The sequence below is a fragment of the Cygnus atratus genome, chromosome 6 (genome assembly GCF_013377495.2).
Source record: "Cygnus atratus isolate AKBS03 ecotype Queensland, Australia chromosome 6, CAtr_DNAZoo_HiC_assembly, whole genome shotgun sequence".
Taxonomy (NCBI): domain Eukaryota; kingdom Metazoa; phylum Chordata; class Aves; order Anseriformes; family Anatidae; genus Cygnus; species Cygnus atratus.
This window is the reverse complement of record NC_066367.1, coordinates 32,635,053-32,654,584: the sequence shown is the minus strand read 5'-3', so window position 1 is coordinate 32,654,584 and position 19,532 is coordinate 32,635,053. Positions and strand designations below refer to the sequence as shown.

At 37.2% G+C, this 19,532-nt stretch overlaps 1 protein-coding gene across 1 annotated transcript in view; it reads left to right on the top strand.

The window, feature by feature from the left end:
• The window catches only part of NCKAP5 (NCK associated protein 5), a 366,387-nt gene that overhangs the window by 316,579 nt on the left and 30,276 nt on the right, over positions 1-19,532 (top strand). Inside the window, exon 16 of the mRNA XM_035556100.2 lies at positions 17,048-17,362. Coding sequence (XP_035411993.1) covers positions 17,048-17,362 — 315 coding nt within the window. The remainder of the gene's footprint in view (positions 1-17,047; positions 17,363-19,532) is intronic.

The following is a 19,532-nucleotide window of genomic DNA, read 5'->3' as shown; positions in this document are numbered from 1 at the left end:
TTCAGGTCCAGCTATCCTCAGAGCTCGTTCCTCATGCCCTTTGCAATGAAGTAGTTGGGTTTTAAAGGAGTGGTGAAGAGGGAAATGCTAAAGTACATAATAGCAGAAATGACATGATAAAAAGGTTGCCTTTCCCTTCATGTCGTGGGAGATTCCCCAGCTCAGACAGGTGCAATGGGGTCGCAAGATGTTCTTATCAATAAATTCTTTTATTGAATACAAAGACAATGTGTCAAGCTTCTGACAGTATTGCTCCCAAGTAAACATAAAAAAGCCTTCACTTTACAAAGGAAGAGAATTCTCTCAATAGAATAGAATATTCAGTGTTTGCTTCCTGTCTTGAATTTCCCCAATGTCACAATGGCCAAAAACATTACAAGACAGTTACAAATGACACCTTTACACATAGAGACAAATAAGTGGACATGTTGAGAAGAAAAAAAAGCATTTACAAAGTTTAATGTTCCTATTAGCAACCACTCCTGGAAAAGTGTGATTGTACTAATTATAATGTATTAAGAGTTTTCATTGATAAACAGGGAAAAGACAAAAATCCATGGCACAAGCAAACAAATGCTAGTTACTGAAGAATTCATTCTTACAGACAACTTCACGTGAGAATACTGTGGTATACAGTAATAGTCATACCAAAGACAGAGTTTCTTTGATCATAATATTCATCTGTTACGTCTAAAATACAGTCTAACATAGAATCACAGAACGGGTTGGGTTGGAAGGGACCTTAAAGCCCACCCAGTTCCAACTCCCTGCCACGGGCAGGGACACCTCCCACCAGCCCAGGTTGCCCAAAGCCCCATCCAGCCTTGCCTTAAGCACCTCCAGGGATGGGGCATCCACAGCTTCTCTGGGCAACCTTTTCCCATGCCTCACCACCCTCAGAGTAAAGAATTTCTTCATTACATCTAATCTAAATCTCCCCTCTTTTAGTTTAAAATCATTTCCCATTGTCCTGTCACTGTACTCCCTAATAAAGAGTCCCTCTCCAGCTTTCTTGTAGGCCCTGGAAAGTACTGGAAGTCTTCTGTAAGGTCTGAATGAAGGAGCAACAGTATTTTCAGTTACATATAAGGTCCCTACACAAATGGAAAGATTTCTGACCTTATCGTGGTTTTTTTAGAAATATATATATATCTGTAATGAAGAGGTAAGTTAGTAGTAATTGACTGTATCATTCTTCAGTGTTCATGTAAACTATGCTGGTGCTGAAGGAGGAAAGACTGAGTGTGACCTTTTCTCAGTAATCAACACTTTGGTAATTTACCAAACACCCTGTTTGAAAGCTGCATGATAATCATTTCTTTGGATCCAGTTTCCTTTTCTCTTTGTTACCGCAAGTGGATGACAAATTCACTAGAGGAACAAATCAGCATTGAAAATGATATATTTGAGCTGCACAAAACACACGATCTCAGTATGTCCTCACCAACCTGAACAGGCTGATAAGAGGTTTCTGAGAAGGTTTCAAGTCTATTCTTAAATCTATATTCAGGGTTCAACACAAAGAAAGATTTTTTTTTTCTTGTCCCAGATATTTCTGTGTGTAAATATCTTTATTCACGCTAGAGGACTTCCAGTGGTCATTCAATCCTCAGCAGTCCCTAAATGTGTCAAACAAGCAATTCTGGTCAAAGGCACTGAAGCTCAGGGATGTGAAAGCATGGAAAATTCATCTAGAGGAATTGTTTTATTGAACTGGAAACTTTTTGGTTTGAAAAGTTAACTTTAATATGCCACTGATTGAACTAAAGGGCCAATTTCATTCTTTAAGGAAAGCCTGTTGAGAGAGAGAGACTGGTGTTGTCCTCTGGGTACTTGGAATGACATTACAGGTAAAAATAAATCTAAAAAACAGTAATTCTGAACAGACCTGCAATTTGCATTAGCATTGTGGGTACTGTACAGAGCAAATACTTGATAATGCAAGAATTGGTAGTAGCAATCCAAAATCTATCCAGTTGTTGGTGGTACTATCTGGTCCACTAGAAGTACAGGATATTATGTACTGAAGCTGTATGGGGAGTTAATTCGCTGAAGCTGTCTGGAGTTAGAATCCACAGCAGAAAGATTCAGAGCTCTTGGAAATAAATTATCTGTCTGTGGCATTGACCCATATTGTTTGTTTTGACTATGTCAGGTGAAATTCAGAACCAAGTAAAGATTATAAAGAGAAGTGTAGGCAGAATTTTTCAAACTTTAACGAAAGACTCGTGTCTAATTTCTGTCAAATTTTCATTAGAGGTCCAGGTCATTTGCTCAAAATTGATTCATCCGGCATTAAATGGAACATTGTAGATACTGGCATTTCTATAATACAGAGAAAAGGCCTGCAGATACTTAAAAGGGTTTTGAAAAGACTCAAGCTAGATGGAGGGTTGGGCATCCACACTATCAAAGCAACATTAAAAGTGCATTGTAGACTGTGCTGCTTTGTGCTAGAACAAAACCACACATTGAGGTCAAGGGATTCTGTTGTAGTTGTGCTGTATCCCAGCACTCAATTCCATTAAAGTTCTTGATAATCATCTGCCTTATAGCAGGCTTTATCATCTTTTTTTTCTACTTTCCAAGAACAACCCTGCAGAAGGGTTTTGCAGTGTAATTTAAAGGCAATCTGGTCAGAAAATTAAAAAAAAAATCTGTCTTTTAAGCAACTTCTAGAAGGTTTTGTCTTCTTCATAGAACATTTGGTTGAATTCTGTGTATTCCTGATGTTCCAGAAAGGAACATTTGTCGGTTGTTGTTGCCATTTTTGCATGTTGTATTGTGTTTTAAAGTCCACCACTCTAAGTTTTGTATGCAGAAAAGTGATCAGACTACATTTTCAACAGAAAACAGGAATGTCCTTGACAGCAAGTTTTATAGAGAAGTTGCTAGCAACTTGATAGCAATTTTGAAGATATAATGATAGCAAACATAGGACATATAAAATGTATATGTGAGTAGGTTCGACATCAAATGAAATGTCAGTGTTATAATTATTTGTATCAAGGTATCAAAATAGTGAAGATGATAGCCTTATCTGTGCTTTCTGATAATGTTTTGTCCAGCATCCAGTAGCTATACCAAAAGCTGTAAAAATGATAAGAAAAAAAAAACATACTTCCTAAGCAGTTTTTTCTATGAGGAAAAGGTCCTACGTTCTCTGTAGTATCCCAAGTAAATTAGTCTCTGACTCTTCTTTTCTTTCTGATTCTTCTGTATGATTTTCCCACAGATACATTCATTCACTGCCAAGGCATTATTTTTCACCTTTCCCCTCATGCCTGTTCACCTGCATTGCTTAAAAGTCATAGTCGTTCTAAACTTTACTGATGTCTGCTGTCCCAGTGTTGCTGCTTATCTGACTCTCCACAAATCTAGACCATGACACAGAGCCTGCCTTTTTGTTTCCATACTGATACCACTCGTAATCAGTGGATCCTCAACTCCAGTATCATCTGCCTTTGTCTATTGGATAGGCCTAGGTTTCTTCCTGAAATCTAGATCTGATGTACACTGGAGCTGAAAAAATGTTTCAGGTTTTATTTCTAAATGCGTCATTTCATGTACATACTCAAAATGCTTAATTTGTAAGTTATTCAATGGCCTATTCCAAAGCTTGATGTAAACAATAGCAGTTCATCTGCTTATTTAATAAGCTTGCACCAAGCTTCCCATAGGAGAACAAAAGATACCAGACAACCTCCTCCACTAAACAAAACACTTGGTTTCATTCACTATTTTGTAGACTGCCAAAACTTAGGTTATTTTTACTGGACTGCTAAGTAAATAATTATTTAATTCATGTTTTCTCATTCTAAGGGAATGGAAATAGATGTGAAGGAAGCGAGCTTGATTAATGTGGTAAATACATTAAGTCTGACATGCATCATCCTAAAACATGTCCATTAAGCCTGACATATTTGAGCAAACACATTCACGTTAAAGAACCCTCAAAACCTGGAGGCAGATTAGGTGAGGTCTGTAATGAATTACTGAGATAAATGTAACAGAATAAGTGACAGAGGAAAGATGGTGAACAAATTGATCTGAATTACAGCCTGTGCATTCAGTAAAGAGAGGTGATCCACATCAGAGAGGCAAAAGAATAATCCAGAAGTTGTTTAAATGTCAGGCGAATCCTTGGACGCCTCTAATGCATTTAATGAAGAAGAATATTCAACTGATAAAATGTCTTTTGACCACAAAAGAAATCCTCCTTTGTCATGAAGTCTCAATGCCTGAGAAAACAACTTATCCCTGTCAGTGTTAATTCCTTTCATCAGGCCATTGATAGAAGTTGAGAAGAACCATTTAGCAATCATCTTATCACTGATACAGGAGTTGATTCGTTCATTTACACATGATCAGATAAAGGAAAAATGTTTGTTTTATCTTCCCCATCACCACCCAGTAAAGCTGTGGAATATCTCGAAGTCCCTACAAGTGAGTGTGAGGTTGCTGTCTGTAAAAGCCATCAAACAAAACCAGTTATCACTGAATAAGTTTCCAGCATGGGGCTGTTGTTATTTGGAATCTGCATACTCAAAAGTTTTATGGCTTGATACACTTTGTGATAAAGTGTGAGATTTTTCATTAATTCGTTATATATGGGCAATGGTACAAGTATGTGTGCATTTATTTGTTCTTCAAAACAAAGCCATTTTCTAAAGCCCTGTGTACATCTGCTGGCTGAGAGGTAAGTATTAAATCTGTAGATGCTGACTAGATTGCTTTAATAAGTGTGCTTCCTGGGCTGCAGCATTGAAATGGGACTTCAGTGTAGCAGACAACTTAATGACATGCGCTCTTACTATATTTAGCCAACTTGGGTGTTAATCCAAAGGACTCGTTCTCAATTGCTAAAACAACGCTGAACTAATAAACACTGAAATAAGCTGCTTACCTCTATGAATTCATCCATGACGGCAGTGGCTTAAAAAACAAACAAAAAATTTCAACATCCAGTCCCATAAGTGGCCTGGAAGATACCAGACAGACCCTCACAACCTCCTTACCTATCATCACCTTGCTATCCTCAGGATTTTTCAGACAAGAGGTATGTGTGAAAATGCACAAGCAGAACTGAGCTCAGCTGGGTAAAAAGCAGTTATATTTGTACTTTCACTCACTTAAATGTCTGTCAATTCCTCTAGTCTTGGTGTGCCCAAGACACAGGATACTGGCAGTGTGCTCAGAGGAGGAGCTGCCATGTTGTCACGTGCACAGAAGCTTTATACATATATTAGTCATACATCTAAATCATGAATATAGAGGGGCAGTGTCTCCACTAGAATTAAAATTTTCTCCTTCTTTCCTTCTTCCACTTCAGTGCAGAATTGGTTGTTTTATTCCCTGGGTTCAAAGTCTGTGGCATTTCATGCCTCCATCTAATTTCCCCAAATCGCTCACACTTGAATGCAATTATCAAGCACTGTTCTACCCCTTTTTGTACTTCAAAATCTTCCTTCTTTGTTCCTTCATTGCTACTGAAATGACCTGTATCTGTGGTTTACTTACTCTTCTGAGCTCAAGTAGCTGAAATAGGACATCGTTAAAGAGAAACCCTGTTTAGTAACCACTCAGCATTGCAAGAACTGACTTTCTTGTGTGTAGCAACATACCCCTAGGAGCATATGGGGCAGAAGGGACCCCCAGAGGTCCAGACTCCTCTTGTTCAGGGACTTATCAGTTCAGGTTTGAATGTCTTCAAGGATATTGTTCTAAATCTGTCCGTGGCCAATGCGCCATTGCTTTGGGAGCTTTTACATAACATTTAGCAGTCCTGTGTTTTTATGCTGCATTATTCTTGTTACTGACAATCGGTGTGGTCATGCTGTTGAGTGGCCTTCCAAGTCAGCGCGGAGCAGCCTTCTGCAGTGCCTCATTTACTGCCCCAGGGCTTACTCATCAGAAACAGCCCATACACTGGTGCATAAAGCTGATTAAATATCCTCTTCTTCTTCTGAGTTGCTCTGCATCTTTTCAGTGGGGATTTATTAGTTTGGGGGCAAGATAGGAGGGGAATAGGCTACTCTGCAGAATGGAGAGAGCTTCAAGAGGAAGGGCATTATGTTGGTTTGGGCCACTGGAAATGGGACTGTCTGCTGTACTGTGTTCTTCACTCTTCTTTGGCATTTGGGTATTTCTGCAGGGATTAAGTTTGAAATGACGGTCTGAAGGAGTCTATTATAATAGAGTGAAACTTTCTGTGTATTTTTGTAATTGTTACTTATGTAGGCTGAAGATGATGGAGAACCTTGCCAATGTAAATAATAAGAAACTAACATCCATTAGTGTCTTCTAATTTATGTCAGCTTACCTTCGTCACAGTCTGGCAGAGACAAATCATTTCTTTGTACTTTAACAGATAGTACACAGAGCACTTGTCTAATTGCCAGTTCTGCAGCGCTGCTGCAGCTTACTGTCTAGCTTGTCTTCCTTTGGTGCAGAGTATTCATATTTTGGATCAACACTTCCTTATTAGCCACAATGATTTTCTGTTAATTTCATTCTTTTGTCGTTATGGTTATTCACCCAGAAATACTATTTTTTATCACTAGAATGAATAGAAGTGTGGCTCTTTATACATTATATATAGGATGCAGTCTAATTATTATTCAAGATACTGAGAATCTGCTGGTCTCATTCAGGCTTAAAATGTCAATTAAACAGGATAGTCTGGTTCTTCAGCTCTGAAGTTAATGCTGCTGTGTTGGTTTTCACTGGCTTACAGTCTGACCCAATCTATATTTGTTTTTATCACTCATATCAGGACTGTACCTGATTATCATACTTAATACAGACTAGTATATGCCAGTATTCTCTGTGTTAGTTTAAGTCCCTCTATTTGAAGCTTTGCTATTTTGCATGGTTTTTGCTCCTGGCTAGGACCATCTGTAGGCATTTGTACGGAGCTTCAGTCATGCATTTCCTATTAACTCTAATTCATACACCTGAAATACAACTGAGCAAACTGAAAAACATTCTGAGTGAGTATGTGTTCAGTTACTTTAAGCATTTGTTTCAGCTGTGCTCATATGGGCTCTGTGTTCCTTTTCTAAAATGACATTTAGGAGAATTTTCATTGGAAACACATTTTCACCTGAATTATCAATTATATTTAAGCTCTATCAGCATATGCCTTTCTAAATCTGCAGTCTGAGGGTGAGATACCAATTCCTAATTTGATGCTGTCTTTGCCATTTTTAATGGCATTTGAGGAGCTTTGATTTGTATCTTAAGTCAGAGACTGAACTGTTGACATTTAATTATGCAATTAGTAATTATGGCATCTCATAGAAAAGCAGGCTCTTCAAAAATAAATATAGAGAAATAATAATTATACAATTAGTGCATTGTTTTTAATTCTAGATGATCTTGAGAATTTCTCAGTGTTTGGATAATGCACTGTGAGAAAAAGAAAAAGCAAAAAATATAGTAAATTATTTCCTTACTTACTGTCTTTAACATGCAGAGATCTAGTATGTTGTTTCAAACTGCTCATTCTAATGGTGTTTTTGAAACACCATTTAACATCACATACTTTTTTCTTTTTTCTTTTTTTTCAAAAAAAAACAGACTTCCTGAAAAAAATCACTGTTCGTTCTTCTGGCTTTAAATCATGATGGTTTCTCACCAACCCCTACTTCCTTGCAGCTACTTTCACAGTGATTCAGCTGGTTTGGAGGAGCTGAACTTGAGTACTGAAATTAAAAGATTATAGTTCACCTAAAAGTCACTCAGAGCTCTCTCTGCTCACTGTGTTAATGAGTTTTCACTTCATTAATTAAGAAATAAAATCAGGCTGTTTCAGGTGTGCATGTATATATTTAACTGTTTATTACTAGTACCCTTAAGTAAAGCCATCTGCAGGGCAGAACTAAAAATAAATTATTTAAAGCCTCATTTAATATTTATGTGGCTTTAATTACAGTCTTGTTTTCTATTAATAAACAAAAAGCAGCGATGTTACTAAAATAAATATAGCATGTTCTCCTGTGTATCTGCAAAACCCAGAGCTTTCTGTGCACTTATTAATTGGTCGCTGTTACCAGCGAGAGCATTTATGGTTGCACACTATCACTAGTCCTGTGCGTTGGGAATAGAACATCAAAGAAAGTCTCTCAACATGAGTGAAACCAAACTCCAGTTTATAAGAGATGTTTAAGTGCAAGTAAATCAGCGATTCCATGCCTTTGTCCTTAAGGGCTTCAAATGCACCAGTCAGTGAACTCAAGCCCTCGAGGGACCAGCCAAATAATACCAGCAGCAAATGTTCCCTTGGGCACTGTGCAGCCCGTGTATGGGATGCTACGTGTGCCCTCGGCTCTTCTGTAAATGTGGTCTAATGGAGATGCTCCCAACTAAAGTCAATCCAGCTACCTCTAATAGTAAGAGCAAAAATAATAATCATAATGCTTCTTGGAAGTCTTTTGCAGCACAGTTCCTGAACAGCCTCCAAAATAGCTGCATTAAACTGAGTTTGGGTATTTCCACACAAGCATTACAGATTGAAGTGACTGCAGGGTGGTTGTACACTGCCTGCGAAGCTCTGAGGTTCTTTGTCCTTACACCATCACTATGTAATGGGGAGGTGCGATTAGCTCGGTGTTTTAATATGAAGAACTGAAGCATAAAGAGAAAAAGAGATAGGCCTGTGGTTACATGGAAAAGGCATGGCTGAGGCAGCCCTTTTAGGTTGCCTCTTATGTTTTGCTGATTTATTACGTACAATTTCAGAGTGTGGGGATGAGTCTCTTCTGGGTCTCTTCTATTAGACAGCAGGAAATGAAGGGAAGCATCCATCCATGCCTTGAATTAGTATTTCCATGTTGAGATGTTCCTTAAGACAGCATGCAATTATTGGCTTCTGACCTTTGCATTTCAGGGTACTAAGGGAAACATAAAGACACTCTTTCTTCATGAAAGTTCATGGAAAAGCCAAATTTCTGCATTTCTGCAGATCTGTTGCTTATCTGGGACTCACCCCTTGCATCAGGAGTGAGGACTTCCTTTTTTTTGTCAACTATTACTCATCTATCAGGATTTCTTAAAGATAGTTGCAGATCTGTAAGGCTGATTGGCAGCTGCAGAGGTAAAACTAAAGGGACATACAGCCATTAAGAATAAGGATGGCTCCCCAAGTTATTTGTAGGCTGGCCTCATTGGCAGCCAGGCTGCATTGGACTGCAGTTAATTACCTTTTACACGGAGCTTAAAGTTGCTGTTCACATGAATTGGAGGTCTCAGTATTTCTATTCTAAAGATTCCAAAGTCGTTTCTAAAGGACTAAAACCATATCTCTTTCTAATATCCTGGCTCCTGAGAACAGTGAATAGATTTTTAAAAAGAAAGTACTCCAACATAATATGGAGAGATTATTCCAGCAGTTGTCTGTTGTAGGACCATGTGGAAGCTGCAGGTACACCTATGTATTTAGCAGACACTGAGAGAAGTGGAACACAAAATTTCAAGCATTATCTGAGTTCTTGTTACAATTTATTTAAAGTTTTGTTCTGTGTAACAACCCTGCTCAAAATAGCTTACCACCAGTTTTTCCAAGTATGCAAGGAAGGGATCTAAATGGCTGGAGGGAGATTGGAAGTGCTTATTGCAAAAAAAATCCATATGTAACTGTTAAACTGGTGAACAGGATTATCGGTACTCACTAATAATTAAAACTAATCTTTTGACTTATTTTGAATTGTATTTTAAAACGGGACTTGAATTGAAATGAGGCAGCAATTGCATGTTTCAACTTAGGAAATACATTTCAAAGATGCAATTATGGGCATGGAAAACTGTGAAGACAACTGTCAAACTGCTGGACAAATGACATATTGAGGTTAGTGATTTTTGCAAAGAACTTTAGGAAGAAGCAGTAGAAGAAATACTAAATTGGTAAAGTTGGTAAAGTCTGTATTTAGTGTTTATTATTATTATTGCTTTTATAAATAGGCATAAGCTCTAATCCCAGATTCAAACAGCCATGAATTTAGTTCAAGTCTACTTACAGATTCCTTATTTGAAAATCTGCTGCACAGTCCTCCTCCCATTTACCCTTTCTTAGTATACATTAGAAATAATTACGTTTCACCAGTGCAGCGCCCAGGGGAGTGTCAGGGCTGTGAAAACTTGTGGTTTATATAGTTTTACTTAGGATAGCCTTCAGTTTTTTGTAGGTTTGCATAATGGTTACATTCAGATCCAGATAGAAAACACTAATGCATTCATCTTTGTTGGATCAAATGATGGCGTAAACCCAGAAGGAATAATTTGCTTAAAACTGACATTGATTTGGCAGAAATACATTCATTTTTTTTGTGGTTGCTTTAGCATTGCAGATGAAGAGAAGGATGTGCAAATAAAGAGATCTGTTTTCCCATCTGTAGTTTAAGTTCTTCCTGCCAATGCCACATGTAGCTTAAAGATGTTTATTAACTGATAAAGCAATTTTGCAGAGACCTATTTACATTTGAGATTTTATTATGAAAAAAAATAAAAAGTATTAATTAATAATTTGGCGTGTTTCATAATACTAGAAAAATGATACTCCCTTTGTGTGTCAGGAAAAAAAATTACATATTCTCTGGTTCCCCGTGTCAGCTTAATAGAAGTCTTGATCTTTCTAATGCAGAGAAAGATAATTCGTTAGAATTTGTGTACTGATGGGATTAATGCCCTTTCATTTTTAGTGGTGTAGGTACTCCTTGTAGAAAGACCACTTGGTGTTAGATATCTCTCAAAACCTTCTTTCAAGGCTTAAGTGAGTCTGTACTTCTGAAAACAGCTTGCTGGAAATTTCCCAGTGAAACTGTTCTTGATACAGAGCTATTTATGACTGATATTTTTTTCTTGAAAGTCTGCTTTCTGTGGAAAATTCTGGTTGTTATTCAAAAGTTTCAGCTGAAATTTGTGTCAATCATATGCAGTTTAGGAGGCCAGAACTTGAAAATTTATGTGAGGAAGATATCCAACCAGCTGTAGTGGTGAGCACAGAGGAGAACTCCACACTTTTCCTGAGGTGGGATGCTTCTTCAGTAGAAAATGTGTCCCTATGCCACAAGCATTATACAGGAAGACTGGTTTAAGCAGAACGACCTGTGATTTTTTTTTTTTAAATCTTTTTTTTTTTTTTGACCCAAAATACAATTGTCCTGCTTGTTGCGGTTCGATGCGTTTTTGATGTTAAGATAGATCGGCCATCACAGTTAAGTGACATACACGCTTCTGTAGCTTTGCTACCTTAAAATTGAAACTGTTTGAAGTAGAGATTATGTCTGTTTGCAGTAATTGCATCTTGGAATCCGTCAATATGTTTTATTAGTATCCTCCTGACTCCAAGTGACAGGGGATGGCTGAAGTTACTGAACTGCTTCTGGAAATCCTGACCCCTCAAGCAGCGCTGAGAGGTGGCTGTGTCAGTCATAGCATGAGTTGGTGAAGAGGCAAAACTTGTCTTACAGCACAGTAGGACCTACTCGTGGGACCTGTAAATCTTTCCCTATGTGCCCGCATCCAAAAATGTCTACTATTATTACATTTAATTCAAAGTGGGTCAATTGCCCGATCATTTTGAATAAGGTTATGTGTGTCCATAAGACAATATACCTGCTTAATACAATTGCTGATCAAGGCCTTATTACTTTAGTTTTATGGATAAACCTTTGGATCTTGTGGTTTCTGTAAAGATTTTTACACTTGATTTAAGCAAAATAAGAACACTCATATTCTTTTAACTAAGTACTCAAAATAACAGTGGGTAAATACATGAACTTCTGGAAATTATAATGGTCCCTATGGAAAGGAAGACTGACGTGATTTGTGAATAGACTAATAATTTCTGAAACCCCTTTTAAGATAGGACTTTATTAGGATGTGAATCTTTATCAGAGTAAATATTTTGAAATACTCTCCAGTCATTCAGTTAAGAGTTTGTATACAATTATATGTGGCATTACATCCCCCTTAGTAAAAGTATCTTGAAGAGGTGTGTATAAGAAGCTGTGTTTAAAAGCTGTGTTACCATTTTTTGTGTTTTCTTTTGTATGAACTTCATGAAATCTCTTGAATATGTGCTGGGACTCGATACAAGTTTACAGAAGTTCAACACTAGAAATACTTATATGTACCTAATGTGAGAGAGGTTTTGGTCCATTGTGTATTTTGAATTATATCCTATTTTTAAGTATCAGTATAGAGCTTAGCCTGAGGGAGGCTGGACCCACGTCTCTTGTGTTGTGCTGGAAGCAATTCCCTTCATAGTAGCTGTTCTGTGTTTTCTCGTATTTTTTCCCCAAAATTGATTTTCCTTTCACATGTGTTGTGTAAAAAGAGGAACACAGAAGGGTGCTTTGTAAGAGACTGAGAGCTCCTCTTGTTCACTGACCTTAGAGTGACCAATACAGAGGCTTCAGGAGGAACACAAAAATGAGGCCAGCAGTTGGCTTCCCTGGGTATTTTCTCCAAGCCAGCACAATGATTTGTAATGAGGATAGGTCCTGAGCTAGAGATAGTGTCTTTAGAAACAATAACAAAGTTTGAAAATAATTAGGTTTAGTGATCTGTTGCTGGTATTTAAGATGTATTTTTAAATGATATATGCTCAGGAGAATGTGACTAATACATTCTAGGTTGTCAGTTCCTGTCAGCAGGCTGTGTTTATTTCAAACTCCTGATTTTTGCATTTTGGAGGAAGACATAAGAAACCTACAGAGGGAGTTGCTATTGTAATTTTTCCCTGTTGAAAAAAATGTCATTCTCAGAATTACCGATACCTACCAGCCTAAGTGTATGTCCCATTTCTATTCTCCTCTTGCCCATACCCTCGGACTAGTGCACAGTTTTCAAAGATATTTTTTATTCCATTTAATTTGGGTGCTGTCTCCATATGGAAGATGGTTTGGTGGTCTATTGATACCAGAAAATTCTGGTGGAACACCAGTGATGTTACAGTGTGCCAAAGCCTGTCCAACTGCACAAACTCCCATGGTGTCCAGCTGATGCAGAACATGGACTGAATGATTGAATGATTGTTTTGCCTATGAAAATATTAAACCTCAAATTTATTCAGGAGTAGGGTGTTCAGCAAACTTTCAGAAAACTTCCTGCTCAGTGTTAATTTCTTGGCTGATGTTTTCTCTAAACGCTTAGTGGGAAAAAGCTTCTCAACATTGAAGGTCTTCCTCAGATTGTCCACATCCCGCTTACAACAGCCTGTCGTCAAAAGATTCCCATGCAGTAAGGAATTTCGTGATCTCCTAGAAATATCTCTAAACGCTTTCCTAATTTCCATTTTCAGTTATATGTTCCTCTACTGTAGGACTTCCAGGCACTTTGTTTTCTGCCTAGAATCAAATCCCTGTGATGGGAGGGAAGGGCTATTTCAATATTTCAGTCTTCTGATTCTAGTCTGACTGTTCAGTAAATGACAGATGGTAAGTCTATCTGTGCCTACTACAAAAGCTAATGCTATTGTGTGAGCTTCTTTCTTCCTTGACAGGGAAAGAGGCAAAACAAAACAAAATCAGGCAAGGAATTTGCCTTGTTTGCCAGGAAAGATTCACAAGCAAAATCAATTAAGCTCAAATACCACTTTTTTTTCAGACTTTAATGTTCTGCAGAAACACTTTTTGTCTATCAAGTAGTACTGTTGCAGCATCAGAGATTTTACTTTTACAAATTTTCATTATGTAGTCTTGTGCAGCTCTCGCTGATAACAGCCATTTGAAGTGTCAGCACGACTGATGAAATCAGATGGGCCATGAACTGATTGGTTTGAAAGCTGTCACTGAGATGTGTAACATATTCTTTTTGAATTTGCAGTTGCTTCATAAAAGTTTAAAAACAACACAAGATAATGTTGCATGTTCATTCATTCAGTAATGCAAATTGTTCTCACAGATACTTCTTTGTTTGTTGAATATAAAACGAGAAGGGGTGATTAGTTACTTCCGTTAGTGAACAGTTGACATTAGTACAGAATTTTGTGGTGTACTCTGTAGATTTAGGACTAGGTTTTTCAGGATTACTCGGCATAGTCCAGTCAGGAGTTTTCAAAAATTTGTCTTTAAGTGTCACAGTGGGAGCTGCTGAGCTTTGAGCAGTTTGAAAGCCAGAGCACTTTGTAGTTGAGAATTAAAAATTAGTGAGATGTTTTAAAAATCTGTTTTCCACATGGTGTATTTCCTTTCTTGTGGATAAAGTGAAGGCAGAATTGATTTAAACTATTTTTCCTTTTAATTAAATGTTATGCTTTTGGTGTGTTCCTCTATCACGCTCACAATTATTTTTAAAATGGCAGACCATATTTTCTTGGAAGTATGATTCATGTCTCTTGATTTTATGCTCTGTGTGTTTTCATGGTCCATTCGTAGACATACAAAAGGTAACCGTGGGCAGGACAAGATCTTTTGTATGTAGATTATGCAAATTTAAGAAACATGACCTTAGAAGATAAAACAGAGTTCATCTTCCAGTTTGCCCTGAGTGAAGGACATAGCTTTGCTGTTCAGATTTTGAGTCTACTCAGTTTTCTTGCAGTAAGCAGGAAGGACTGGACTGCCTTATTAGTTTGTTAGAGAATGCTTGGGAAGGAAACAATGCTACAAAATCTTTCAAAGTCCTGTGAAACTGAGTTGTGGAATCGGGTCTGGCATTAGCCATACAGACAGCAAAGGGATCTCTCTTCTGATTTTTGCCTTCAGGATGTTCTTTTCTGTGGTGCTTCTAGTTTACTCCAGGTCTGCTGAAGAGCTCTGGATCTCCAATAAACCAGTGTTGCATGAATGTCTTCCTTCTGGTCAAGAAGAAACTGCTGGAGGTCCTTTCTTATCTTATATTTTTCTTTACTTGCTGACTTTGTCACTGATAATCATTAGTTAAAGCGCTGCCAGTCCATGAGCTAATGCATTTTTTAAGTTTATTTATCTACAGAGTAAATGGCAAGGACAGACACCTAACGTTTTAACTTACTTTTCTGTACTCTGTTATATCCTAAGAGGAACAGTTCACCCACTTCCAGCTAGGTGTTTGACTATGCGAAAAGAAACAAAAAAATATCTTAGGGTAAGGACTAATACTGTACAAGGGTTCAGTAGTTGGAAACCTCCCCGTGACTTAGCAGATCCAAATATAATTCTCTTCTTTGTCACATTTCCTGGACAACCTTCAGAAACTTCTAAAATCATTATGGCACATTAGCTCAAAAATGTGATGGAAAATGTAGTTGCCAGCTGGCCACGGCTTCCACACCTTATCTCATTTTACCAGTGGGAAGAACTAATTGTGGTGTAGGAATTCTGTGAGAGAAATCAGAGTCACTTGTTACCCTTTTAAAACAGGGCATAGTTGTTGGTTTTGTTGATGCAGCTCAACTAGGCCCTGTAAGGTAAAAGTGCTCAATATGACTTCCAATCTTTCTATGATTCTAAATCCTTCATTTTTAATATGAGTGGAGAAGATACTTCACTTCTTTAAAATGTTATCAGGAAAACTGCATTCAAGAGACTAAGAATTACTAGGATAAGATAATGAGCACCATGAAAGTATAAATTGCTCCTCTTTTGACAAGAACCAAGAAACATAAATAAGCATTTATTTGTAAGTAATTCTTTACGTGCTATCATATAAGGCCCATTGAGACTAAGATATTAATGGAAAATGACCATGGTAATGTTCTTTTTTAGAAAAGAAATAGGAAAAACTGTAGAAGAGAAATATTTCCAAATTTCTCAGAGTATTAGAAACACTACAGAGGAAAAAAATCACAAAAATGATTTGACATAGGACTGCTAACTACAACAGACTTACATAACAAATGGGGATATCATTAAAAAAAAAATCAATACTCAGGAACACAGGAAGCAGAGATGGAAAAGATGTATTGGGTCATATTTTGCATCTCCTGCTAGAGTACAGTTGTTCACTGCAGTATGTCTTTTATCCAGTGTAGCCTTAAATTGTTCAAGCAAAGGAAATTCTTCTACTTCCTTTGGGAGTGTCTGCCACAGACTGAAGATCATGCTGTCAAGGGATGTTTCCAGATGTTTAACCTACATTATGCTCATTTTCCAACCATTAGTGCTGAAGTTCCCTTCTTGATGTTTATACATCTCAAAAGGACTTTGCCATCATGGTCTCTTCAACATTGTTTGTTCAATTTACAAACAGAAGGCAAGTCACTGGGAATGAGCAGAAAATGTCAGGGCAGGATGGTGATGTTACATGCCCATTGCTTTTCCAGCACCTAGTATATATCTGCGCTTGCATCTTCTGCTATTCCTTGTTTAGCAGCATATGTTTCCAGTAGGGTGAATTAGCTGAAGAGCTGTGTGTGACCATCCTGCTTCCAAACCAAGTCCTCAAGGTATCCCTGCCTGGCACTGTGTTGTAAGATGTACACTTACCCAAAGTGGGTATGTGCTGATCCAGAGTGTGACAAGGTGAACAAAGGCATAACTGTTGCTATCCAAGTATATGAGGAAGCTCTGAGAGACCAGTATCTCTAGGAAATATATAAATTAATTTTTGGTAAGAATAAATGACAGATTTTGGTGAACACATTTCTTCTTATAAGAGAAACAATGAAGTAAACAGAAATAAGGAGAAGCCAAGCCTTTGCGCGGTGTAGTTCAATTTAGCAAGGGGTATGTTACCCTATTTAATCCCTCATGTTGGTGGTCTCCAGACTTTCTGTGGGTCTTCAAACTAAGTCATTTAAAATTCCAGCTGTAATCACTTTCTAGGACAATGCCCTTCCTATTCATTATCACATCATAAGTCTGCAGCAGGCCAGTTTCAGTGTCTTGGCATGTTAGATTCATTGCACCTGAAAATGGTATTTCATTGCACACACTTAAATAGATGTATTGTGTCAAAAGCATGCAAATGACAGGTAACAGTGTACTCACAAAATGCAAAATGTTTTTTTCCCCTTGAAACCTTCCCTTGAAGATGCCCTTTTTTCCCGTAGACCCTTTCACTGTCTTTAAGAACCAGCGACTCCTTTAGCTCCACCCTGTCACACAATTTTCCTGTGTCTTAGAGTCTTGCTGCCAGATGAGGACACTGGACAGCGGGATCGGAACCTTCCCCCTCCCTGACTCAGGGAACCGATCTGCAGGGCGACACATTTCTAAGCAAGAATCGACCTTGGAAACAGAAGCCCTTGCACCGTCTGAGCAAGTTCTTCTTTCAGCTCCTTCAGTAAGAGCCAAAACTCTTGAGCGAGAAGTGCCTTCAACAGCTAAGAGTCAGGAGTCTGTGGAAAGCATAATTAGTCACTCAACATCTGATCCGGCCATGACTGCCAAAGGTATACGACCTTTTCAAAGTCGCCTTCCAAAACCAGCTTCCTCAGGTAAAATGTCAATTACACTGAAAATCACATTATTTCTGTCCTGATGTCTGTTTTGATTAGCAGAAATCCTACAATAATGACGATTGATAACAGAAATGTTAAATGCAGAGCAGAAAATATTCTTTCTGTGAATGCATAAGGTTAACAAGTTTGTGACCTGAGCCATATGGAAATTTTGCTACACATAATGCTTATCTGTAACTGAGGAAGAAAAATGCGTTAAGTACTTAAATCCTTTTCTCAAGAAACAGTACTTGACGAAAAAACATATGCCAGCTTTGGAATTTGAATTGAATAAGAATGCAGATGTTCAGCAGTATTCAGGATCAGACTTTGTAGCAAAGTACAATGCATAGCTGTGCTGTGACATAGAAAAGACACATTCATAAAGACTTGCTTTTGAAACCAGAGTCAGGCTAAATATTCATTTGGCCTCAGTGCATAAATTCTATCCCACTGAATATATGGCCTTGACCTCAAAGAGGACTCCTGTTATTTTACTACATTATACAAATATTTATGTATATGAACATAAAGTACTTCACTTTAACTTATCAGCCAAGTAGATGTTTACTATAAAGTATAAAACAAAAGCTGACAAAGGAATAAACGGAATAACAATTCAGCAAAACATCAACAAATAACTTTGTATTAGTAAATAGTTCTATTTAACTTTGTGCAATTCCTTATAAATGCACACTGACAATTTGTATAAATTTTTGAAGGTTTTTGAGCAACTAATATATATGCCAATAATGTTAGAAATCATTACTTATAGCATTTAGCTTCATAAAACAATTTTTCATGTATGATAGGTATGGAACAAAACTCGGCAAATGTAATTGGTTTAATGGGGAAGAGTGTTTTTTTTTTAAATCTTGATCAAATGCAATGTCACTGGTGTTATGGTTGTTAACACTGTCAACATAAGTATTTTTTGCCCATATAACAACTTGTGAGTGCTTAACTTCCATAAATCTGTATTGCTCCAAGAAAGATTCCATAGAATTAACATGTAAGGTTAAGTATAAAGTTTAAGCTTAGTTTAAGACCATCAAATATGTGTTCTGCTAATGAGTTGATGCATATTGAGCCTAGGAGGAAAGAAGGCTCTTTAATATGTTCATAAGATGCATAACAGAAGAATTCTAATTAAACGTCTTAGAACTGGTTGTTTTAGCAATATTCCCAGTGCAGTATTGTAATGGTATAATAGACTGCAAACACACATTGTATGCTTCATTGCAGTCTCCCCTGCTCATTTCAAATCAAAGCTAAATAAAAGATATTTTAATACTTAGTATTTTTTAAATAAATGTACTGTTAATTAATGGTACGGCTAAGAAGGATTCAGAAGAGAAATCTTAGTTATAGATTATATGCTACATGCTTGAATAGCCACATGTGTGACCTCAGTTCAGCATTGTGCTATAGAGTAGACTCCATGATTAAACACTGTCATTATAACAAATTGAATAGAAACTGCAAGCACTGAATTGCTTCATAAGAAGTCAGTAGCAGTAAGATTGTTCTGATCTTAATGCTAATATTCACTGCACCAACCTTGCAAGGTTTGTATCTTAATTAAATTGTCATGAAGAGATGTTAAAAAAAAGTAGTATACACCAGACAGTGAGGTCAACTCATTCTTTACTAGAATATTTTCAATTGAATCTTCTCCTCTCCCTCATTTTTTCTTCCAAATTACAATTATCACTTGATTCCATGTGCACCATAGATCTTCTTTGATGTTCTGATTTTGCATAGTGCAAATATAGCAAATAAAAAGGCTAGCTGATTGAGAATTTCTGCTAGAAAGGTACTTCTAATTATATTTATGTTAACACGCTGTTCTCTCTCTGAGAACATAAAATAGCAAAGCAGATCCTACAATGCCTGGAAGTAGTTATTGAATGTTTTTTCTTATTTGAAAGAACATATATTGTAAAACTAAAAGAGGGATTTAAGTCCATGCCTTCCTCTTCTCTCGTTAACTGGAAAAGGCTTTGGATCAAATTCTGCCACTATCATTGTTAGAATTATTTCAGTAAAAAGGTAAGTAGTTCCTTTGAATAGTAAGATACTATTTGACACAATAAAAGTATCATGATTAGTTCCCATTTTTTACCAAATTATAATTGAAACACTCAAGATGCTGATGAGGCCTACA